Source organism: Dermochelys coriacea, chromosome 3, assembly GCF_009764565.3.
Source record: "Dermochelys coriacea isolate rDerCor1 chromosome 3, rDerCor1.pri.v4, whole genome shotgun sequence".
NCBI lineage: Eukaryota > Metazoa > Chordata > Testudines > Dermochelyidae > Dermochelys > Dermochelys coriacea.
The window spans coordinates 80,946,154-80,972,157 of record NC_050070.1 but is presented as its reverse complement, the minus strand read 5'-3'; the positions used below and the strand labels follow the sequence as shown (position 1 = coordinate 80,972,157).

The 26,004-nt window shown below is 40.5% G+C and overlaps 1 protein-coding gene across 8 annotated transcripts in view; it reads left to right on the top strand.

Annotated features, from left to right (window-relative positions):
- Nucleotides 1-26,004, top strand: part of HACE1 (HECT domain and ankyrin repeat containing E3 ubiquitin protein ligase 1) — an 89,536-nt gene that overhangs the window by 5,927 nt on the left and 57,605 nt on the right. For 7 of the 8 annotated variants that reach the window (XM_038395466.2, XM_038395463.2, XM_043510716.1 and 4 more), the window contains exons 3-10: nucleotides 755-844; nucleotides 8,952-9,056; nucleotides 11,952-12,027; nucleotides 12,938-13,069; nucleotides 14,309-14,391; nucleotides 17,146-17,242; nucleotides 20,775-20,876; nucleotides 25,421-25,527. In XM_038395466.2, the coding sequence (XP_038251394.1) occupies nucleotides 755-844; nucleotides 8,952-9,056; nucleotides 11,952-12,027; nucleotides 12,938-13,069; nucleotides 14,309-14,391; nucleotides 17,146-17,242; nucleotides 20,775-20,876; nucleotides 25,421-25,527 (792 nt within the window). The remainder of the gene's footprint in view (nucleotides 1-754; nucleotides 845-8,951; nucleotides 9,057-11,951; nucleotides 12,028-12,937; nucleotides 13,070-14,308; nucleotides 14,392-17,145; nucleotides 17,243-20,774; nucleotides 20,877-25,420; nucleotides 25,528-26,004) is intronic. The other variant, XM_038395464.2, reaches the window with a different exon arrangement.

The following is a 26,004-nucleotide window of genomic DNA, read 5'->3' as shown; positions in this document are numbered from 1 at the left end:
GCAAGTAAGAAGCACTGAAATTTGTTGTTCTGATATCAGCATGTATGTTGGTCCTTGTCCACAATATATTTATGTTGATACGTATGCTAGAGTTTCAGTTATGCAGCCTCCTGGACACCACATACAGAATTGCAAGTCACCAGGTTGTTTCAACTTGAGCCTAATTTGAAATGTGTGTATCTTGTAGTTAATGCTGTGATCCATCCAGGTTTATAAGGCCGTGTGTCTTAAGTGTCAGACTTCTTGCATAATCATTGAATTTCAGTCTTAAGTCTTCCTTAAATTTTATTATATTGGCACTTTTTGCTTCTAAACTTGGTGTATGCATAGGGAACTTGCCAGAAATGTGAATAGGGAACATGTAGAGGAGTGGGGAAAAGTATTGGTATACATTTATTTATAATTGCCCAAAGCAAAGTATAGTGCTTACCAGAGTAAAGAAATGTCTTGAACATCTTGTCGTAGTCCACATTAATGTACTTCCAAAATAACCACATAATATGGCATATTTGTTGATGTCAGTTTGAACTAGGAAGTGGAAGAGCAAGGGCGTTGCAGGTTAGTATTCAGGTATTTTAACTGAGCTGTGGAGCCCTGCCTTGCTTATAAGTTGTAAGGGAGAAAAATGGTACATTGAGATGATTGTAAAACAGATAAAGTATTCAGTCATGCAAATGTTTTGTGATACATATCTGAAAGTGGGTAAAACAATCTTTAGACTTTTTTCCCTAACACACAGTTTTATCTGCTTAAGGTCTGTTTCAGAGCTGCTGTCAAATTCAAAATTTGATGTGAATTATGCATTTGGACGTGTGAAGAGGAGCTTGCTTCATATTGCAGCAAAGTAAGATTTAGCACTTTTGAGTTGTCTGGGAGATGACTTAAAGGATTACATTACCACAGAAATCTAGACCATTAAACTGGAAAACCCTTCAGTGCATATTTGTTGCTATGTTTTTTTTCCCTAAACTTTCTTGAATTAATTACCAGTGTGCATACTTACCCCTTCAAGAATAACTTTTAACACAAAGCCAGGCAGCTTGCACTCAGGATTTCAAGTGGCCTTCCATATCCTAACAAGCTTGTGTATAGGAAACATTAACTACTGATGGTTGCTTTTTCATCCTTTTTGAAATAGGACTGCTGTGGGAGAAATAAAGCCTGTTTACGGTGTATGTTGGTTAAAGAGTTACCTCTGCAGTTGCTAGCTGCCTGAGCTTTGCTATTCCAGACTTGCTTTCTCCCTCTTTAGTAGACAGTTTGCTTTTTTTGGAAGCATTCAGTCATTCTGTCTCATGATAATGACATCAAGGAAGTGGGAAGCGCTCCACTAGTCATTAGGTGCTTTGCTGTCATAATATGGTGGGTTGGTACTTTGCTCAGTTATGAGCAGACGGAAGAATTTGAGGCTGTGTACTGAACATTTCTATCCAGGCTGAAGTCCTTGCCTGTAAATATGAAACTCATGATGGCATTTGGAGTTTCATGGCATGATGGAACTCGCGGGTATTTCTGGGTGTGTGTCGTCAGTCGCTCCTCCCGTCGTGAAAGCTACGGCAGACAATCGTTTCGCACATTTTTGGCGTGCAGACGCCATACTGCTTTCAGCAGATGGTGCACCGCTGCTCTCCTGCTACTATGAATCCACCTCTCTTCTTCCTATGTAATCTCTACTATCTACTTTCTCTTCCTCATCGAACGTTTCCGCCACCAACTCTGCTCTCCTGCCATTGCCGTGCTTCTGAGCTTCTCCATGTTGTCTGTCCTGGGCTCCGACCTCCATGAAAGCTACAGAAGACAACCATTTTCTGCCTTTTTTCGGCTACCGTGAACCGAACACAGCTTCAGCACAGCTTCCTCTGCCACTCTGCTCTCCTACGTTTTGCACCCTTTTTCCAGGATTACCCATGCAGGCGCCATAGCCATGGAGCCTGATCAGATGTCCGCTGCAGTTTTGACCATTGTAAATACCTCACGTATGTGCAGTACCTGCATAACCGGGTGAGGAAGCGATGATAGCGCGATTACTATACTGATGAGAACATGGACACAGATGTTCCTAGAAGCATGGCATATGGTGATCATGGTGGTCTTGGGCCAGGTTCATGCTGTGGAACGCCCATTCTGGGCTCGGGAAACAAACACAGACTGGTGGGACTGCATAGTGTTGCAGGTATGGGATGATTCCAAGTGGCTGAGAAACTTTCATATGCGTAGGGCCACTTTCATGGAACTTTGTGACTTGCTGTCCCCTGCCCTGAAGCGCAAAAACACCAAAATGAGAGCAGTCCTCACAGTTGAGAAGCGAGTGGTCATAACCCTGTGGAAGCTTGCAATGCCCGACAGCTACCGGTCAGTCGGGAATCAGTTTGAAGTGGGCAAATCTACTGTGGGGGCTGCTGTGCTGCAAGTAGCCAACACAATCATTGACCAGCTGCTATCAAGGGTAGTGATTTTGGGAAATGTGCAGACCGTTGTGGATGGCTTCAATGCGCTGGGGTTCCCTAACTGCACCGGGGGATATGTGTTCAGTCTATCGCCTATCTTGGCCCCGGAACACTGGGGCAGCCAGTACATAAACCGCAAGGGGTACTTTTCCATGGTGCTGCAAGCAGTGGTGGATCACAAGGGATGTTTAACCGACATCAGCGTGGATGGCTGGTAAAGGTGCATGATGCTCGCATCTTCAGGAACTCTGGTCTGTTTGAACAGCTGCAGGAAGGAACTTGCTTCCCAGACCAGAAAATTACTGTTGAGGATGTTGAAATGCCTATAGTTATCCTCGGGGACCCAACCTACCGCTTAATGCCATGGCTCATGAAGCCATACACAGGCACCCTGGACAGTAGTAAGGAGCAGTTCAACTATAGGCTGAGCAAGTGCAGAATGGTGGTAGAATGTGCGTTTGGACGTTTGAAAGCACGCTGGTGCAGTTTACTGATTCGATTAGATCTCAGCACAACCAATATTCCAATTGTAATTGCTGCTTGTTGTGTGCTCCATAATATCTGTGAGAGTAAGGGGGAGACATTTATGGAGGATGGAAGGTTGAGGCAACTCACCTGGCGGCCAGTTTCACACAGCTAGACAACAGGGCGATTAGAAGAGCACAGCAGGGCGCGCTCCACATCAGAGAAGCTTTGAAAGCCAGTTTCATGACTGGCCAGGGTACGGTGTGACAGTTGTTGGTTTCTCTTAAAGTTACCCGCCCCCTATATATATGTGTATATATGTATATGTGTGTGTATGTGTATATATGTATATGAAGGAGGATGCCTTCAATTTTTTTCATATAATTAGTGGGGTACATATTATAGGAAGCCAGGAGTAAGGTATCAATGACAGAGAGAGGGAATTCTCTTCAGATTTAAGATTAGACAGTGCTGGGGTAGTGGTGGCGTCACCCCCCCATAATTGCATGCAGCTCACGGTAGAAGCAGCATGTATGGGGCTGTGATCCAGAGCGCCCGTTAGCCTCCCTGGCTTTTTGGTACGCTTGCCTGGCTCCTTGGTTTTTTGTATGACACTGCTCTGTGTCCCTGGAGTAGCCTCTTTCTGTCATGGCCCTGGAGACTTTAGTGTATGTGTTTGTGGTTTTTTTTTTTTTTTTTTTTTTGGAACGTAGTTTTGCCATAACAGATTTATCTCCCCAGCATGCAATGAGATCCAGTACCTCCCGTTCGGACCATGCTGGAGCTCGTCTGCGAATTTGGGACTGGGTGGTCTCCTGTGATGGTGGACTCTGCGTGGTCGCCTATGATGGTGGACTGTGCTGATGGTGACCAAACAGGAAATTCAAAAGCTCCCAGGGCTTTTACTGCCTACCTGGCTAGTGCATCGGAGTTCAGAGTGTTGTCCAGAGCGGTCACAAGGGAGCGTTCTGGGATAGCTCCCGGAGGCCAATATTGTCGAATTGCGTCCACAGTACCTGTAACCCGAAACTGTGATCTCAATTTTAGCGCTCCTCCACTGGCCAAGGTGGAGTAAAGAAATTGGATTAACGAGCCCTTTAAATTGAAAAAACTGATTTAGTCGTGTGGACGGAATCAGTTTTATTTCGAGGTAACTCGGCTAATTCTGAAATAACTGCGTACTGTAGACCAGGCCTAAGCTCCGAACCTGGCCATAGCAAGAAACATAAAATATGTATAACTTCTTAATAATGTTCCTTATGACCAAGATATAATGGAAATCAGAACGTTAATCAACTACTCCTCCTCATGCCCATTTAAAACTTTCTTGATGGCAAGTTATGGTAATGCTGGATATTCTTGATCTGACGATTAGGGCTGTCGATTAATCAGTTAACTCGTGATTAACTAAAAAAAATTAACTGATTAAAAAAATTAACTTCAATTAATCACACTGTTAATCAGTGGAATACCAATTGAAATTTAATATTTTTGTTTTTTTTTCTGCGTTTTCGAATATATTGATTTGTTACAACACAGAATACAAAGTATACACTTTACATTACATCACTTTACGTTATTTATTACAAATTTTTGCATTGTAAAAATGATAAAGAATGTGTTTTTTCAATTCATCTCATACAAATACTGTAATGCCATCTCTTTATTGTGAAAATGTAACTTACAAATGTAGATTTTTTGTTGTGGTTACTTAATTGCACTCAAAAACAAAACAATGTAAAACTTTAGAACCTACAAGTCCACTCAGTTCTACTTCTTGTTCAGTCAATTGCTATGACAAACAAGTTTGTGTACATTTATGGGAGATACTGCTGACTGCTTCTTATTTACAGTGTCACCAGAAAGTGAGAACAGGTGTCCGCATGGCACTTTTGTAGCTGGCGTTGCAAGGTATTTATGTGCCAGATATGCTAAACATTCATATGCCCCTTCATGCTTCAGCCACCATTCTAGAGGATATGCTTCCACGCTGATGATGATCATTTAAAAAAAAGTGTGTTAATTAAATTTGTGACTGAACTTGGGGGAGAATTGTATGTCTGTGTGTTACCCGCATTCTGCAATATATTTTATGTTATAGCAATCTATGATGATGACCCAGCACATGTTCATTTTAAGAAAACCTTCACGGCAGATTTGACAAAACGCAAAGAAAGTACCAATGTGAGATTTCAAAGGATAGATACAGCACTCTGTGACATTGCACTGCAGGTGTTTTATGGAAATATGTTTTATAAGTTTGAATATAATGTAACTGGAATATGCTACTTTATAAGAGACCTTTTGCATGAATCATTACAAAGCTTATAATCTGAGTGTGTCATCCTATTTGTATGTATGTATCATTCTTGTATCTAAAACTAGAAATATGAAATATTACTCTGAGGTCCTGTTGTAATTATGCAAAGTGTGGGCCATTAATGGTGGCTTAGGATCTTGACGGATCCCAATAACTAGGACAATTGATTGTAAATGGCTCTGTTTACTTGTAAGCCTTTCTGTATACATGGGTGACAGCCAGTGAGTAATGAAGTCTCACAGGACATGTAAACACACGTCACATGATACTGGAATCCATCTTTAACCTGGTGATTTTCCATTTAGAAGACGGGATGGGGACCCAGAGAGACAAAAGATTCCTGCCTTGTGTAAAAGCTATAAAAGGGGGTGGAACAGAACAAAGGAGGCTGCAGTCATGAGAAAATCCTTAGTTATCACCTGAGCTGGAACTAACAAGAACTGTACCAGGGGAAAGGATTGGGCCCAGACTAAGGAGTCTAGTCTATGAAAGAAGCTTATTGAAACATCTCTGAGAGTGAGATTTACTTGTATTCAGTTTCTTAAACATATTATTAGGCTTAGACTTGCATGTTTTGTTTTATTTTGCCTGCTTACTTTGTTCTGTCTGTTATTACTTGGAACCACTTAAATCCTACTTTTTCTACTTAATATAACTTTTGTTTATTAATTAACCCAGAGTAATACCTGGGGGAGCAAACAGCTGTGCGTATCTCTGAGTGTTGTAGAGGGCAGACAATTTATGAGTTTACCCTGTATAAGCTTTGTACAAAATAAAACTGATTTATTTGGGGTTCTGATCCCATTGGGAGCTTGGTGGTGGAGGTAGGTGACTTGCTGAGCAATTTTTGTCTTCAGCTTTGGGGGAGAGGACCAGACTTGGGTCTGTATTGCAGCAGACTAGTGTGTCTGGCTTAGAAGGCAGGGTTCTGGAGTTCCAAGCTGGCAGTGGAAAATGAGCTCAGAGGTAATTCCAGCACGTCAGGTGACAGTCCCAGGGGGGTCTCTGTGACCGAACCTGTCACACACTCAACCCAAGGTTTAAGAATCTGAAGTACCATCCAAAATCTGAGCGGGATGAGGTGTGGAGAATGCTTTCAGATGTCTTAAAAGAGTGACACTCTGATGTGGAAACTACAGAACCCGAACCACCTAAAAAGGAAAATCTGTCTTCTGGTGGCATCGGACCAGATGATGAAAATGGACATGCATCAGTCCGCTCTGCTTTGGATCGTTATCGAGCAGAACCAGTCATCAGCATGGACTCGTATATTCTGGAATGGTGGTTGAAGCATGAAGGGACATTTGAATCTTTAGCGCATCTGGCACGTAAATATCTTGCGATCCGGCTATAACAGTGCCATGCGAACGCCTGTTCTCACTTTCAGGTGACATTTTAAACAAGATGTGGGCAGCATTATCTCCTGCAAATTGTAACCAAACTTGTTTGTCTGAGCGATTGGCTGAAGTAGGACTGATGGACTTCAAGGCTCTAAAGTTTTACATTGTTTTATTTTTGAATGCAGTTATTTTTTGTACATAATTCTACATTTGTAAGTTCAACTTTATAAAGAGATTGCACTAGAGTACTTGTATTAGGTGAATTGAATTGAATATACTATTTTTTACAGTTCAAATATTTGTAATAAAAAATAAACAAAGTGAGCACTGTACACTTTGTATTCTGTGTTGTAACTGAAATCAGTATATTTGAAAATGTAGAAAACGTCAATATTTAAATGGTATTTTATTTAACAGTGTGATGCATTTTTTTAATCGCTTGACAACCCCAACTTTCAAGGAGAGGAAAGTGATCAGGAACAGTCAGCATGGATTCACCAAGGGCAGGTTATCGCTAACTAACGTAATTGCCTTCTGTGTGAGATAAATGGCTCTGTGGATGAGGAGAAAGCTGTGGAGGTGTTTGTTCCTTGACTTTAGCAAAGCTTTTGATATGGTCTCCCACAGTATTCTTGCCAGCAAGTTAGAGTAGTATGGGCTGGATGAATGGACTATAAGGTGGATAGAAAGCTGGCTCAATCATTGGTCTCAACGGGTAGTGATCAATGGCTCCATGTCTAGTTGGCAGCCGGTATCAAGTGGAGTGCCCCAAGGGTTGGTCCTGTGGCTGGTTTTGTTCAATATCTTCATAAATGATCTGGAGGATGCTGTGGATTGCACCCTCAGCAAATTTGCAGATGACACTAAACTGGGAGGCGTGGTAGATATACTGGAGGGTAGGGATAGGGATACAGAGGGACCTAGACAAATGAGAGGATTGGGCTAAAAGAAATCTGATAAGGTTCAACAAGGAGAAGTGCAGAGTCCTGCACTTAGGACGGAGGAATCCCATGTACCGCTACAGACGAGGGACTGAGTGGCTAGGCAGCAGTTCTGCAGAAAAGGACCTAGGGGTTACAGTGGATGAGAAGCTGGATATGAGTCAATAGTGTGCCCTTCTTGCCAAGAAGGCTAACGGCATTTTGAGCTGTATAAGTAGAGGCATTGCCAGCAGATCGAGGGACGTAATCTCTATTCGATACTACTCTATTCGATCTCTATTCGATACCTCTATTCAATACTGGTGAGGCCACATCTGGAATACTGTGTCCAATTTTGGGCCCCACACTACAAGAAGGATATGGAGAAATTGGGAAGAGTCCAGCTGAGTGCAACAAAAATGATTAAGGGGCTGGAGCACATGATTTAGGAGGTGAGGCTGCAGGAACTGGGATTATTTTAGTCTGCAGAAGAGAAGAATGAGGGGAGATTTGATTCCTGCTTTCAACTACTTGAAAGGGAGTTCCAAAGAGAATGGATCTAGACTGTTTTCAGTAGTAGCAGATAACAGAACAAGAAACAATGGTCTCAAGTTGCAGTGGGGAAGGTTTAGGTTGGATATTAGGAAACACTATTTCACTAGGAAAGTAGTGAAGCACTGGAATGGTTACCTAGGGAGGTGGTGGAATCTCCTTCCTTAGAGGTTTTTAGGGTCAGGCTTGACAAAGCCCTGGCTGGGATGATTTAGTTAGGAATTGGCCCTGCTTTGGACTAGATGACCTCCTGAGGTCCCTTCCAACCCTGATATTCTATGAATAATGGCCAATTAAGTTGCAAACAGAAAATAAAGAGAAAGCAGTTAGGTATCAAAACTAATGGCAGACTCAGATATTTGGATGGATCATGTAACCCTCAGTCTTCATTTTTTCTTTTTGCTGTGCTTGCATTTGAGTATCTACCTTTCTTCTGAAAACTAAACTTTTTTTAACAAGTAATGTAATTAAAATGAGTTAGAGGTTTGATGGCCAGTCCAATGCTGCAAAAGGACATTAGTTGAGGGAAACAAACATAATGCTAAGGGTGTGCAAATCCGATATCTTTGAGGTTTCCTTGCACCTGCTTCTGCAATTTGGTCTTGTCAATTAAACTAACATTAGTAACTCTTTCCGTGTAATGTTAACCAAACGTTTGTATATTAGTTCTCATTCTAGTGGAGTGTCCTTTTTTTTCTTTTTAAGTAACCTGAGCTTTCAAGTTGTAAAAAACCTAGTTACATTAAAGCCAAATTTTGTGCTGGCTTCAACCTATGGAAGTTAATGAAGTTGCATGATAGTCAGTGTAGAATTTGACTCTCTTAAGATTCTTGCTATGGTTTACCATTACATTTTCATTTTGCTGATTTTGCCATTTCCTTTCTTTCTTTCCATATCTCCATCCAAGCTGTGGATCAGTTGAATGTCTAGTTCTGCTGTTAAAAAAGGGAGCAAATCCTAACTACCAGGATATTTCGGGATGTACACCCCTTCATTTGGCAGCTAGAAATGGGTAAAAAAACCTGTTACCTTCTCAAAGCATGCTCGTTTTGCTTAACACAGATTATAGACCTGTTTTAAGAATGTTTTATAATTTTGGTTTGCATACTGGTTAAATTATGTTTTGCACTTTTGAAAGTATAACTAAAACCACAGAATGTGCACCATGAATTTGTAGGATACTTAATTTTTTAATTTTAGAATATTGATGTATCTAAATACAACAAAGCAAGAAACCTAAACTTCTATGACCATTTAAGCATTTTTGCTAATCAGTTTGATAGTTGGAGAGATTTTATTTAGTGACTAATAATAAAACTCTTATTGCACTATTGTAATTGTATGTAATATAACACTTAACAATGAACAAGGTAAATGCATTAAAGGAGTGAAGCATGGATTGGATTATTCAGGATCTGGAAGATGAAGTTGAAGGGGTTTCACTGTTTGGATTGGTATTTAGATATCAAGAAATTGACTGTGTTCCCTGAAGGAACATCTTTTGCAAGACAAAAAGACTTAGGCCTTGTCTACACTACACAGTTTTGTTGACAAAAGTGAGCTTTTGTTGAGTAAACGGTGTAGATGTACACCCTGAAATACTCCTGCCACCGATTTAACTCCCCTGCTTTGCTGACATAAAACAATCACCTCAACGAGGCTTAGGGCTTACTTTGACATAGTTAGGGAGATGCACTGTATGTGCTGACACTGCAGTCCTTATGTTGGCTGTTTGCTGTCACTCTTGGCTGCTGGAAGGTGTGAAATGGATAAGAAGCAGATTCCTGGCTCCTGAGCCCTGCTGCTGCCTGATCTCCCCTCCAAACTGGGCTGCCATTTGGGCTCCACACTGGGAACCCTGGCACCCAGCAGCTGACTAGACTCCAGGCGTGAATCTCTTCTCTCCCCCACCCCCCTGACACTTTTGCCCTGGCTCTCAGTCTCCCCACACTGCCCCTCTTCAGTTTGGTGGAAACTGAAACCTCCTGGTGAGGATGCGCACCACTGACAGAAGTGGGGTAGTGTGGACATTAGCACCACAGTAACTAATGCAGTGGCTATAAGTCGACCTAACATAGGTCAACTTATCTTAGAAGTGTAGACCTGTCTTATTAATACCATACATGTAATATTAGGCTAAGAGGGCTTGGCCTACCTGGGCTCCCTCTTATCTGGTAGTGGATTTCTCTAGCCATCCTGCTGATGGCTGGTTAAGTGTAAGTTTTTTTTTTTTTTTTGGGGGGGGCATCTTGAGAATAACCCCACTTAAAAGCTCTGACTCGCTGCCTCTCATCCAACCCTTTTCTCTGAGTACATGCATGCCTGATGCCTCTTCACTTTCCGCTTTTCTTATCGTGTGACTGGCAGACAGCCTCTTCAAGAGCTTGGGAAGGAATATACTTATAAGTTCTGTAGGGCAGCATATGTGAGTTATGTTATGATAGTGAAGATGATGGGAAATGCAATTAACCATCAGTGAAGAAGTGGAACTGAAAATATGCTATGTCAAGTAAACAAAGTGAAATGAAAAAAAAATGAAGAAAATACTTTTCAGTTATCTTAAGTGGTGGTTGTCAAGGTAATAGTTACAGAATTTTCAGAAGGAAATTTGACTTTTCAAGTTGTCCCTTTAAAGGTTGGTGCAATATTAACAGTGATTCTAGGGCTGGATTATTTTGTTAAAAGAACAGGTTATTGCTGTCAACAATGACACTTGCTTGCACTAAAGCAAAAATCCACATGAAATTAAGAAGACACGTGTCTATCACCCTGACCGCTTTGCTCTTTGAAGCCGGGGTGGGGGATGGACTTCATAGCCTAAGCTGCAGCTTGAGTTGCAACTTGAAAGTACTGTCCCTGCAGTTATTTGAAGTGCGAGCCCAAATCGGTTGACCTGAGCTTGGATGCATGCTGCTGCATGCTGTGTTGACATATCCAAAGGACCTAAGTGGCTTGCCTAAGGTAACACAGGTAAAGTGTCATGGAACAGGGAACTTATCCGAGGTCTTCTGAGCATCCTTCCTTCCATATAGAGTAAAAGCTGTTTTATCTGGCACTTCACCAACTGGAAAGCTCTATAAACTGGCATTTCTGATCTTCATTGAAAGTCCAGTTTATAGTCTGGTTGGCACAGGGACGGCAGGGGGTTGGGGCATGGGAGGGGGTTTAGGCGTAGGAGAAGGTGCGAGTGCTGGATTGGGGGCTGCTCACCTTGGGCGGGTCCTAGGTGGAGGTGCGGCAGGAGGCTCTGCGTGCTGCATCCAGCCACAGGCACGGCCCCCACAGCTCCCATTGACTGCTGTTCATGGCCAATGGGAACTGCGAAGACAGCACTCAGGGCAGAGCGGGGGCATTGCTCAGAGCCACCTGCTGTGCCTCTGTCTAGTAGCAGCTGAGATAGGTGGTTCCCTGCAAGCGGCGACCTGAGTTGACCACCCTGCACGTCTTCCTGTGCCCCAAGCCCCCTCCTGCACCTAAACTCCCTCCCAGAGCCTGTGCCACGCACCGCCTCATGCACCCAAACTTCCTCCCTCTTTAACTGGCATTTTTCACTCACCGGCATCTTCCATTCTCCCAACATGCTTTTACTATATTTTGAAATGATGTGTTCGAACAGGACACTTAAGTATTCTGATATTTGTAACATAGAAACCTGTCTAAATCAACCCACCATTCTCCCTCTACGTCCTATAAGCTAAAACTCTTGGCTGTATGAGTCTGCTATTGGTGACCATTTGCTTTTTTTTTTTTAATATCAGTTAATGGTGCACTGTTTATGAAGAAAACTTGCATACTGCAGTTGATGCATGTGATGAATTAGTCTGAAAGGGGCATGGGGAAGATATTTGTTTTCTGCAGACCCTTTCTTTTTTCATAACTGGAATTGAATATGTTTTTTCCTTTACAGGCAGAAGAAATGTATGAGCAAGCTCTTAGAATATAGTGCAGATGTCAATATTTGTAATAATGAGGGTCTGACTGCAGTAAGTGCTATCCATTTTAGTTAAGTTACTGAAGTGCTTCTTTTGAAGTTAATAAACCAGTGATATGCTAACTTTACTGAAAACAGCTGTACCTTGTGCCTGCTAAGTGTGTTTGACGAGCTTGGCAATCATTAAAACTGGAAGGGACCCCGTTAGTATATAATCGTAAAGTATTGTGGAACTGTTAATTTACCAGTGATTAAAATTGATCAAAATATTTCTAAAACAGTAAAATCTTTGATTCAAATAAAACACTTTCAGAAATGCAACTTTATACGCTCAAGGTTCATTTTTTGTTTTTTCTATCTCCTTCCTCAGTGACCAGGCAACATAACAAAACTTCACTTTTATACAGGATTTAACTTTTTTCCTTTCCTCTGTGTAGCTGGTATTGTAGCAAACTGCTTTGACTTGAAATTAAGGAAGATAAAGTTGTGGCACCACATATTATTATATTTGTAACTGCTAGTTTTGCTGACTTGAACAATGAATGTGGACTTCTGATATCAAAGCAGAGGGCTCCTCCCTCAAACGTTCTTGATTGTCTTAGCTGGCACCAATCCCTCTCATGCACCTCATGAGTGCCAAGAATCTAAATTTAACTCTGTCCTCTGGTTGTACCTCCTATCAGTAGGATATTCAGACAGTCTACTGGTTACATTACTCAGCAGGTATTGTGTTTGAAGATCCTTTCTTAAACACATTCTTGCAATCTACTCGTGTTCAAAGGGAGCTGCTGTGAATTCAGGCACAGATTTAAACTTCTAGATGCATATTTAGGCAGGTAATTCTAGGATCCTGTTTATGAAAATCTTGGCCACATAGTCTTAAGTTTTGTACACTTGTGTTTATGAAATATATGTATGTTTTGACTACTAAGAATGTTAGTAATTTGATTTTTTTTACTTAGATTCACTGGCTTGCTGTCAATGGGCGAACAGAACTACTTCATGATCTTGTACAGCATGTCAATAATGTAGATGTTGAAGATGCAATGGGACAGACAGCACTACATGTGGCTTGCCAGAATGGTCACAAGACAGTAAGTTCATTAAAACTCATTTGAACTGACTGTAATTGTTAAAACCTTGGTAATACTTGTCTCTTTATAAAAAATAAATAATTAAATAAAATAAAATAAATTCTTAATTATGGCTGGTCATACACCTTTATAAAGGCTAAATGATAGGCATGTGAATAAGTCTATTTTAATAATTCTTAACTGCATGTACTCGTATAGGAATAAGTAGTTTATTCTTGTGTGGGTGATCCTGCAGTCTCCTTTGAGAGTTTAAATAATTGAATGCACATCCCACAGCTGTTCATATAGTTGATTAATGTATTACATAGTTGATTGCAGATATTGGTGTGGTGTTAAATGTTCTTGAATATTCATGCATTACTCACTATAATGTGTAATATTTTGAGCCATGTTTGTCAGAATGATTACATACAGAAGCGTATATGACAACTTTTAATCAGATACAGTTAAGTGTTTGTACTTTTGGGGATTGATTTTGCATTAGGATTAAGCATATACATGCAGAATAGATGTATGCAGATTTGGACCTTTTAAAAAAAATAATTTTTTTTTTAAGATCATATGAAACAGTGATCCTGTTATCCAATGATATAGACCACTTTGAGTAAGAAATGGTCTCTGGACTATTTCCCAACCCAATTTTCCATTCTGCTGCGGTCAAAAAGTTACTCTGTGAATCACCAGAAAGGGCTCCTGAAGGCAAGCTGTCAAGGGTAACAAGTTTCAAGACATCAACTAGCAATCAGACTGATAATTATAGACACATCTACCTCATGTGGATGGGACAGAGTTGAGGTTGTTTAGGTACCTTAGCTCAGCATTTTCATACTTTAGAGTGTTTTGTTTTGTTTTTACTTAGAATTTCCTCTTAATATATTTTTTCAGAAAGGCAATATTTTTTTAAACCTCAGTTTACTGATAAATATTTAAACTTCAGTACAAGCTTTTTTGAGAGGAACTGATTTCAGTGGTCTTACAGAATGGCCAAGTCCTATAAAAGTCATTTTTATTAAAAAGCCAAGTCCTAGAAATAGAGACTAGAGAATATGAAAGCTTTTCAGGATGTAAACTGTCATAATCCTTTTCTTAATTTTTTAAGATATCTTGTTTTTAAGATGTATTACTGGAAATTAAATGTACTCGTATAACTAAAGAGAGATGCATAAAACTAAGTTTCAAGCCAAGTAATATCTTTGTTAATTTCTAGTTCTGACACTACTCTTTTCCTTTACCCAAAAGACAGTGCAGTGTTTATTAGACAGTGGTGCAGATATTAACAGGCCAAATGTGTCAGGAGCAACTCCACTCTATTTTGCTTGCAGGTATGGTATATTTGACTTCCTACAAAATGTACAAAACGTAAAATTTTAATTTTTAAATACACAAAACTACACTAATTCAATCCATAGCAAAGAACTCAAATCAGGAAATACGAAAACTAAGAATGTATTTCGTCTATGCTCTCCCTCTTGCTGGAATGCTGTATGGTATAGTATTTGAATATTTTGTCAACATTTTTAGACATGCACATGTGTATAGAAGATACATGTCTGTTAATATTGCAGGCTAAGCACCTTTCTATACCTGTACCAGGGTATACCCTAATAAACTAATGAATCATAATTTTAGATTTAAAATAAGGAAGCTGTTAAAATAACCAGTATTTAACCAGCCGTGCATGCTGGGTCAATATTCTAGGTATACAATATATTCTTTGTATACAATTCTCAAACAACACTATGGAAAAAAAATTGAGACAATCAAAGGTACTAGACTTCCAGCAAGGTTATATCCGTGGCAAGTTTAAGACTTCATTGGAAGACTAATTGTGTTCCAGTTCTGTTTTAAAAACAGTTGTGCATTTAAAAAAAAAAAATTTTCAGGGGGTTGCAAATTGAACATGTGAAAAAGGTGGATTATAATGGAAATGGTTTGGAATCATTGCTGTAATGGATGCTAACCTACAATATGGTCAAACGCCTTTATAAATCATGCCGTTATAAACTAACAAACATAAAATGAATCAGCTCTCCAAACTAATCTGTCATAAAATACACGCCATGTCCTAAAGACTTTGTATTGGAGTGAAATTTAGTTTTCTACATTGATTAATTCAATTTCCAATAGCTTCTTATTTTAATTGCATCCTTTCAGCTATTTGTTAGGACATCTACAATTCTGTAATCCTGGTGCTTTGATTACAGGTTAAATAGTTTACCTGTGGTAAAATTACAAAGTGTAAACAAAGTGAGAAATGGGCTGACCTATTGGCCTGCTAAGAGCTAGATTGTGGGAGACTGGTCTGCTGGAGGTCAGACATGCTGACAGTTGGGCAGAGGGGAAGGAGAGAATAAATAGCGGCTAGCTAATTGAATGTCTTCTGGCACTCAGTTTAGGGACTAGTATTGATATTAGAAGAAGCAGCTGAGTTGCTCCAGATTAGAGGCATTTAAACCTTTCAGAAAAGAAAGGAGTGTGTGGTTGGTACAATGGTGACTTCTAACAATGAAAAATCCTTGGTTGAGAAACTGCCTGGTTCAGATAAAGTTAAGGGGAGAACCCTGAAATGCTAATTCTATATTACATTTGCATTGTAATATTGTGTATATCTGCAATAAGACTGCTAAATATTTTCTATGTTTAAGGGCATACAGGGGTTAAGACTAATTATTTGCAGAATGAAATTTATGTAATGCACTTAAAGCCACATTACTTGGGCTTTGTAGATGTTTAAGGGCTGAACAAATCTAGGGTTAGGGCATTGGAATGCAGCATAGAGCCTCTGTGGCTGGAGTAGTAATGGAAGCTCTCATGCAGGGTTTTAGGCCAATTGGTTTTTAGTAGTAGTCAACCTAGTAATCCTCTTCTGTGCAACTGCTTCATTTGCAGAGAGTAAAGACAGTCCTTGATTGGTGTAGAAGTGTTTGTGCCAGGTCTTCCTGGAGGGCTGAATTTCACCTATTCTGAATTAAAAACTACTGTAATGGATGATACATGCCTAAAAAGTGAGCAGTTATAAAGGCTAACACCAATATAATATAACATCATATTATAGTATTCTGGTGACTATAGAAGCACTTGTATCTAATTTTTCCTTTCTCCTTTAAAATTTACTTGGAAAATTAATTTTCTTAAGTGCAACCGTATGGGATGTATGGCTTACTTATTGCTTTTTGGTCTTTAATGTGTCACCAATGGCTGCAAGAAAATAGCTGATTATATGTTATATAAAGTAGTTGTATTGTTTCCTTGACCCAGAGCTTTGACAAAGAGATGTATTAGACTGTGAAATAGGCTCCCAAGGGAAGTAGTAAAGCCCATCACTCTGAATACTTTTATCTAGATTAGACACTAAAAACTTACTGTAAAAAAAACCACACGCATACACTGTTATTGCACTGTCAGGATGATGTAGTAGATGACAGAATAGGTCTGTTCTATCTTTCAAACGCCACTAATGCAAATATAGTATATTTAACATTGCTGTATTTGGCAAGAGTTTTTTAATAACGGATAACTTCTGTTTTCCTACTCTTACAGTCTATTGTAAGAACATGGTTAGTTAGAGATAAATTATGTAAGTGATTCTTTTATTTAAAATTTATTGGATGAAAGCTTACTAGGCATCTGGAAAGAATCATAATATCTCATCTTCTCTAAGTACACTTTTCCAATGTAAAAGTATCATTAAAAATGCCTATATTTTTCCTTGTGCACTGTATTAAACTCAGGAACCATCAAATGGGCCTAGAGGTTACTTCTGGTCAGAGTGTTCCTGTATGAATATGCAAAAAATTCCAACCCAGGCCAGCGCTTGTAATGTACCTTTGCAGTAGGCTGGAGAACAGCCACTTAGCAGTGTGTCAGGGGGACCAGAAGAGGTGTCATCTTCCATGCTGTGCTTCTGCTTATGGATTTCTGTAATGTAACTTTATGCATTTGGTCTCTAGTTTGTATTGGGCTGGGAATCAAAGTTTGGGAGGAACACCTATTGCACTGTTAAATAGCTATTTAATGTAGACACATGTTGCACTCGGGCTAAATACTTTTTGGTAAACCTTCTGTGTTTCATGTAGCCATGGTCAAAGAGACACTGCACAAATCCTTTTGATGAGAGGAGCCAAATACTTGCCAGACAAAAATGGAGTTACACCACTGGATCTCTGTGTACAGGTATACATGTGCTTTACATTAACCAGTGTTTCGTGTACCATTGATATGGAATGCTTTTTTTTTTTTACTCCTTCTTTGTTTCTGCTCTCTGAAAACAGTGACTTCATTGCTAGAGGTCAGAGACCTCTTTTGAGGAGTTACAGGATAGCAGCTCCACCTGACTCTTTTGGTTTGACTTCTTGGATTAGTTCAGAATAACACAACATATGCTGTTTTTTGTCTATTAATTCCATTAGAAAATGTTTTTTATTTTTCTTCTCTGGAGTAATTAGGAAGAATATATATTCTTGCTATAATCTAGATCAACCAAGATTACCTTCTTATTAGGGTAGGCATATAGAAGATTGATGCCTCTGTCACAAAATAGCTGCTCAGAAGATTAGGGTCTTAAAAGAAGTAAACCGACAGCCATTCAGTTAGTCTCTTCTTAAAGGCCACATTTACTCAGGCCATATTGATATCATCTTGGGGTAACACATTCTCTTTTAGGTGTTCATGTGTAAACTGCTATAACAGCTAAGAGTCGAAGGCCTCTACGTAAGAGTAACTTATTACTTCAGATGTTAACTTTTCAAGGAGATGAAGATTTTGCTGCTGAGCCTTCAGTTTTTCAAAGGTATTGCAATCTCTACATCCAGGCCTCTATTTTAAAAAGGATGAGGCTGTTATGACTTCCTTTTCCTACACATTTTCAGCTGTCATTGAAAACAAAATCTAGTTTTGTCAGAAGTCTACGAGGTTTTATGGAATGTACGTTAGTGAGTATCTTGTAACTCCAGTGACCTGTTTGTTTTTGTTTGGCAAGACAAAGGATCAAGATTCAGGATATTAAATACACTATTTCCAAGTCATCTTTAAAAGTTACGCAAGCTCTCTTATTGCCTTCTGCCTTCTGAAGACTGCACACACAGATTCGTGCCTGGTCACTTACAGTTAAAGAATATCTACATGTGTTCGGCAGCAATTTTGCTATTCATGCTTCTGGAATCTTTTAAGGAAGGATGATTCTGAAAGATTTGTTTAATAGATTAATCTGTAAAATGTCTTGCTCAATTCATAGCACTTTTAGAATCACCTTTGTATCTAATAAGTCTACGGGTTTTAATTACTATCATTTTGGGCACAGTTCCCGCAGCTCCAGTACGCTGCTTTCCCTCAGTCTGCATCAGGGATTGGCAACCTTTGGCATGTGGCCTGCCAGGAAACCCGCTGGTGGGCAGGGATGGCTTGTTTACCTGTAACGTCTGCAGGTTTGGCTGATCGCAGCTCCCACTGGCAGCGGTTCGCTGTCCCAGGCCAATGGGGGGTGTGAGAAGCGGCGTGGGCCAAGGGATATGTTGGCCGCCTTTCCCGCAACCCCCATTGGCTTGGGACGGTGAACCACAGCCAGTGGAAGCTGCGATCAGCCGAACCTGCAGACGCTATAGGTAAACAAACCATCCCGGCTCACCAGTAGCTTTCCCTGGCGGGCCACGTGCCAAAGGTTGCCAATCCCTGGTCTACATTTTTGCTAGCATTTCTTTTGGTTCTACAAAAACCTTAGGGAGTAACATACCTTAATATAATTCCAAATCAGGTTTAACCTGTAAAGTGTCTTTTAGTTTATCAAACATGGGATCAGACTGGAAGAACTCATGTGACACCATTTAGCATATGCAAGATTCTCTGTAAGTGGAAAATTTTGACATTAATTAGAAAAATTAAACAGACAGCTGGTTAGTTGCCAGAACAGTAGGTGGAATCTACACAGTGTAAGTTAGGAAGTGGGTAAATGATACATTGGTATCCTAGAGATAGGAAAGAGTATTAAGGATGTTGCTGCCTCTAGGACAGTACTGAATAGAATAGTTAGAGGCTTTAAGATGCTTTATAAAAAAGGCGATGGCCCATCTAGTCTGGTATCCTGTCTTTTGACAGTGGCAAATGCCAGACATTTCAGAAGAATGAACAGAACAATTATTGAATGATCCGTCCCCTGCTATCCAGTCCCAGCTTCTGGCAGTCAGAGGCTTAGGGGCACCCAGAGTCTGGGGTTGCATCCCTGACCATCTTGGCTAATAGCCACCTATTCTCCATGAACTTATCCAATTCTTTTTTAACTCACTCATACTTTATATCCTTTTAAATAACACACTAGGCCATCCTTAGCATGTGGCTTTCCTATAAAGTTATCAAAACTATTTCCTAATCACTACTGATTTTTATTGCTTACTCCTAATAGTTCTCAATTGGTAGCTCAACTCATTTGTGATGAGAAGGGAGTGGTTACTGCTCCTTTGGTGTATTTAATTTTGAATATATTATTCTCTCTTCTCTCCCCCCCCACCCCATCTGAGAAATCAGATTGCAGAACTGAGACTAGTTTTTAGACTCTTATAACAGCAGCCAGCTAAACTCTGCCTAGATTCAGTTCTGTGCTGAGTGAGCTGTGAAAGGAATGCAAGATGGGGATTCCTCTAATGTGTAGCTGCTTACTTTTGTATATTTTCTTCACCAGTCAGCATATTCTGGCATGACTTTAGTTGGATACCTGAAGTACTGTCCTCTGTGGGCTTACAGGAACTTGGGGTGTGTTTGTGCAAGTGCTTGGTTCTGGAGGATTATACTTTGCTGACTTCTAAACTGTCATTTACTGGTGCTTAAAGGAGTCCTGGCTAGTGAGCTTTGTCTGTAAAGATGTTTGTGACACAGGACCTTGAAGATTATGCTGGTGTGATACTGTTGAGGAAACTGAGGGTTATAAAGACCTATATTAATATTCTAATACTTTTAAATATAACTGAAGCATAAGTGCTGTTGACTGGTAGGGAAATCCAAAAAGTCATCTAGGGTAGATTTCCTAAAACAAAATTAGAGATGTGATACAATTCAGAACTCCAGATTTTGGGAAACTTTTGGGAAGTTCATTTTTAAACCTGGTGTCTCGGGCGCATATCTAGTCATAATACTTCGATTTTCTTGTTCATTTTAATTTAAAAAATTATACATTGTTTATGGGATTATCCTATTGCCAGGATCTATAAGATTAAAAAAAATTGTGTCCCATGAGCTTGTGGTTTGGGAACCTTTAGCTAAGGCATCTTAATCCTGTTTTGGGGAATTAGTTTTCTGGGTGCAACAAGCTAGAATAGCAGTACCTATCAAATGTAAAAGCAGGAGCTAATATGATTTATGTATAACTCGATTGTTTTCAGCATTCTTCTTAATTATCAGTTAAAAGGGCTGCTGGAATGTAAAGTTATTGTAGTTTCTCAAAGATGAAATTGATTACCTTGAGAAGAGAAACTGAGACTACTAATGCTTGACACATGAATGTTCATTTGTCTGTATTAACAAAAAATCCGCTGAACACCTAAAGCTCACTTTTTATTTAACTTCAAAGTCTTTACTTTGAGATTAGGACTTTGAGTCTTTTGCGTTTGCTCTTTAGTATAGGTCCCTGAGGATGGATTGCCTGTCTGTAAGTATGCATATAGCACTTGTTTTTAAAATTGTTTTATAATAGTTTCTTGCTTTAAAAATGCTGTTACAGGGTGGGTATGGAGAGACTTGTGAAGTTTTAATACAGCATCATCCTAGACTCTTCCAGGCAATTATTCAAATGACACAGAACGAAGAGCTACGGGAAAACATGGTAATACATATTTTCTATGCTGTCTACGTCATTGTCTCTCTCTCCCCCCGCCCCCCCGCTTCCTCCCCCCCAAGTCTCTTAAAGCCTTGCTCCCTCTGTCTGTTTCTGTATCTTCCCCTACAACTTAAACAAACTTGATGACCCAAATTCAAGGAAGTTGAACCCACACATTGTCACATTACAATATGTGCTTAACCCTGAAATTTTTGTTTACATGCAGCACCTCAATGACAACTGGAATCTTCCAGCAGTTCGGGTGCAGAACCCATTAAACATGGAGAACTGGGGAGGGGGGGCGTATGTATGTATGTGTATACATAGTACAGAACTTCATGTTCTGGTAACGATGTACTTGATTTAACATGCAAATGTACAATGAGGTATCCTGGTGATTGTTAATATGTACTAATTTCTACCATGGAGTGCTGGCCTGAAATTCAGTTTAGGCTACAAGTAAATGAGTTTGGATTATATCTAGAGCCCTTTTAATGTGCTGTCATAACTTTGGCAGACTGGTCTGGAATAAGAACTGGAAGAGTAGGCCTTTTGTAGGTTCTTAACAAAAAATGTTTGGTACAGCACTATAGATGCACATTGTACTTCAGAGTGAGGCATATTCTCCTTAAATAATGGCTTCTACAGATACACCCTAAAATGGGTATGTGTGATATGCCCTGAATAGTTTGGAAGATGATTATTATTCACTTCACTCCCTCCCATCTAATATGAGAGTATAATGGGCTGCACCTGGGTCCTTTTCTGTCCCCATGGTTGATGGGTCTTGAAATAATTTCCTTCTCAAGAGTTCTCTACCTTATTCCGTTTACTAGTATAAAGAGGGCCGGCCTTAGGGAAAATGGTGCTCTGGGCGAACTTGTGTTTTGGTGCCCCCCAATCACTCCTGGCCCTGTGGGCTCCCCACTCTTCCATCACTCCTGGCCCCCACGGGCTCTCTGAGCTTCTTACCCCCTATCATCTCTGTGCCCCCCTGCCTCCCCACAGTGCTTAATTTTATATTGAAAGAGGTGCCAGAGCTCAGCCTCGGCACCATTTAAGTACTGGCTGGATGACCTGATGGTGGCTGCTGGCCAGGTGCCCAGCTCTGAAGGCAATGCCAGTGCCAGCAGCAGCGCAAAAGTAAAGGTGGCATGGTATATGGTGTACTGCCACCCTTACTTCTGCGCTGCTGCTATGGCTTGTAGTGCCTGGTGCTCAGCCTGCAGCTCAAGGCCGGCTTTGTGCTGTCATATGCGGGCTGTATCTTGCCAAAGCCCACAGCCGTCCCACAACCCTTTGGGCACTCCTGGCTCACCAGGGGCACCATTTCAGATTTTGTGGGGTTGGGGCTACTTAAGCATCTGAAAACTCTTAAGTTTTTTTTTTCAGATAATAACTTAGGAATTAGCTGACAGGAGCACTGTATCTAATTGCTATATAAAGAGAGAAAAATGTATACAAACTCAAACTAAAGCCACATGTTAAGTTTATATATAAATTTAGAACAGTGAGGAGTTAATGCAGCAAGATGTTCCCAATCCCAAACCTTAAGGAATCCGTTCTGGAGCTTTAACACAGATATCAGAAACACAAGTTTGATATTTTGGACATTATCTTTAGTAGAGATAGAGAAAGTTAGCAGATTTTATTTAACACACTCTTAAAGAAATTATCTACTGTAATTTAGTCCATTGTTTTTCACACCATTAAAAATGTATTTATTTAATTTTAATATATATGATTAAGAATTCTTCTCTTTTATTAAGAATGGTAATTCTCCTAATTTATTTTGGAATTTATTTACTGATCACAGTCACGTACATGACTCACTAGCATTTGACTCCATCCTTGCTATGAGTACCATACTTGGAACTGCATTTATTTTCATACAAATTTTAAGTTTATTTTACAGATATAACTAAAAATACGAGACCTTCATCTGCACAGTGTCTAAAGTTATGTGTTTAGCTAATATTTTTTAAACTGGCTCTGGTAAAGTGAATACAAACTAAATTTACATTCTAGAAGGATACTATTATTTGGTTGTACCACTTTAAATAATGAATTACAAAGCACAAATGGTAATAAAAGTAGTGATGATGATTACTCCAGCCAGGCATTTTAGAATTCACAACTCAAAGAATTTTAAGCATAAAAGAGAAATAAAATTATGAAATGTGCAGACCAATAAAAAAGTAAAATAACAGTACTGTAATCCTTAACTAACTTTGAAAGAATAAAGTTACAGAGAATATATGTGCATTGCGCATTTTGAGAGGAAGTATCAAGAAGTAACAACAATAATAATACAAGTATGTGTTGGGAGGAGAGTGTGTGTGTGAGAGAGAGACAGTGTGCTATATCTTTAAGCACAGAAATCACTAGTCTGAAGTACAGCAGAAGCCAGCAGCTCCCACTCATGACTAAGGCCCTACCAAATTCACAGTTCACTTTGGTCAATTTCACAGGCACGGGGAGGAAGCCTGGAGCTCAGGCAGGAGCTATGGGGGTGTGTGTGAAAGCCCTTAGTTCCGGTTGGAGCATCAAGAGGTGGCAGCCCCCAGCCCAGGTCCCTGAGCCCGGGCAGGAGCTGAGGGGGATGGGTGGAGGGTCGGCAACCCTGAGCCTGGCAGGAGCTGCGGGGCTGGAGGTGGGGGGTCGGCAACCCTGAGCCTGGGCAAGAGCTGCAGGGGCTGGGAGCCCCGAGTCCCGGCTGGAGCCTGTCTGCCTCCAGCCCTGGCAGGAGCAGCTCTGGGGGGTGGCAGCCTCAAGTCTGGGCAGGCCACCCATGCACCCTGAGCTTGGACAGGGGCTGCGAGAGGGGAGGGGTGGCAGCCCCCAGCCCAGCTCTGGGGCTGCTGTGGAGGTGGGACTGATCTCCCTCTGATAACGGCTGTGCAGGGGAAAGACCAGTCCGGTCCCTCTGCAGTCCGGCTAATTTCAGGGAGATCATATTTCACTGGGAAGGGCTTATTTCACAGTCGCTGATGTTTTTCAGGTTGTGAAATTGGTAGGGCTCTACTTATGACCCAGAAGCAGCAGCAGCAGAGACTCCTGCCCCTACCGCTCCCCCAGCTCAATGGAGAGTGGGTACACGGGAAGATGGGGACACCCCAACATCAGCTGCCCACCTGTGCTCTGCACAGCAGACAGGAGGTTCTCAGGAGCAGCTTGGCCGGAGCAGCTCCAAGCTGAGGTGGAGGCAGGAGAAGCGGCAGCTGCAGATGGCCACAGAGCAGCAGGGGGAGGAGGGACAGGACACCCTGCTCTGAAAGTGCCCCCCTCAGCAAGGCGCCGCGGTCAGTCACCCAATCCACCCCGAAGTCAGGTCCTGAGAATAAAGTAGCTGTGATGGGTATACAAACCCCATATGGGTAGGAAGGGGTTGTTAAGCTTCAGTGACCCCAGTCAGCCTGGGTGTCGGGTTGGAAGGAGCAGTTGGAAGGAAGAAGCACAGCTCAACTGGATGCTGACCTGGCATGAGAGTAGTCTGGCAGCTACCACATCATTCAAGAAAACTGGCTAGGACTGGAAACTGACTGGAGACTGTAGCATGCTAAAGACTCCCTGCGGGAGGGTAGGCCTGACACTCTGTTCATTTGAATGGTTACCAGAAACTCCCTGGTGTACATTAAGGCAAGAAGCTGCTGCTGGGGTGTGTATGAAAAGAAGGGGGTTGAAAGCTGAGCTCAGCAGGGCTGAAGATTCTTTTAGTTTGTTTGAGGAATGGGTTTTTTTGGGGGGGGTAGATGCAAAAATATGCATGAAGAGAAGGGAATAGGAAAAGTAACAAAGGATGACAGCAGGCATGAAAGGATGTAGTGAAGAGCACAGAGAAAAGAGTTAGAGAATTTTTGTGATTGGAAAAACTTTCAGGGTCCTGGACAGTGAAGGGTGCAGATGAGGGGTGAAAGGAAGAACTGAAGGTAGAGAAGAGACTCTGGTTGTTGGCAAGATAAGTCTGCTTGGGATAAGTAAAGTTCTTTAGTAAGGAAGAGGAGAGAATGAATTTAAAGAACTGGTGGTTAGCACAATTTGGACATTGGAGCTCATCACTATTTGAATAAGAATGGAGGTAGTGAAAGTTAGGGATCAGCCAGGCTATCGATGTAACATTATAGGGCAGCAAAGGAACAAATCAAGAAACTTAGTCATATTGGAAGAGTGATGAAGCTTGTGCTAACCTTGAATTTTCCTTCTTACATGTTCATAAATCCTAAAATCTACTTGATGGATTTTCGTACCAAAAAAAAATGACACTTTGCATAATGATGATTTTTTATTAATACTTTCAGAGCATTTATTCATGCTATATTCTCAAGTCCTATAATACAAAAACTAACTTCTAAAATATATTTTTGAATAGATTTTCAGTTTAAAAGATCTTTTTGAGTATTAGTTGCTAATTATGAAATGGTTGGGCACATACATATTACCATTTCTATGGGGTTCCTGCCTTACCTAGCTATATGTTATGTTTTTGGATTAATCTGTAATAGAACACTTAGTAATATTGCATGTTATCTACTTTATTTTACCATATCCAGTTACGGCAAGTTCTAGAACACTTGTCCCAGCAGAGTGAAAGCCAGTACCTTAAGATCCTAACAAGCCTTGCTGAAGTTGCTACAACAAATGGTCACAAACTACTTAGGTAAGTGTCAAAATATGCAAGTAGGTCAGTAATGAAAAATATGTTTAAAGATACTAAGTTCCACTTGTTATATCAAGAACAGAATATTTATTTTCACTTGATTTCTTGCCCGACTGGCATGAAGACACATATCAGTCATACTTGGTAGAAACATTTGAAGAAAGACCATCCTAGTGCAGCTTTTATTTTTCATTTTAAAAGAATCTCTTTAAAAGGCTCTTTAAAAGAAACAGTGCAGGTTTTTGTTTTTTTGTTTTGTTTTTTTTGTTTGTTTTTTGTTTTTTTTAAGTGGAGATCAGGTAGGCATTATGATTTTGGGGACTCTGTAGTGCCGGATCTAGGATCTAGTGGATTTTTCTGCCACCTCTTTTCACTTGAAAGGGCAGATTAGGGTCAGGTAGTAAGCTGCAAAGCATGGGGTCCATAGTCATTCTTTGAGATTTTAGGTAAGTACATCTTTAGGATGGGTTTATTATG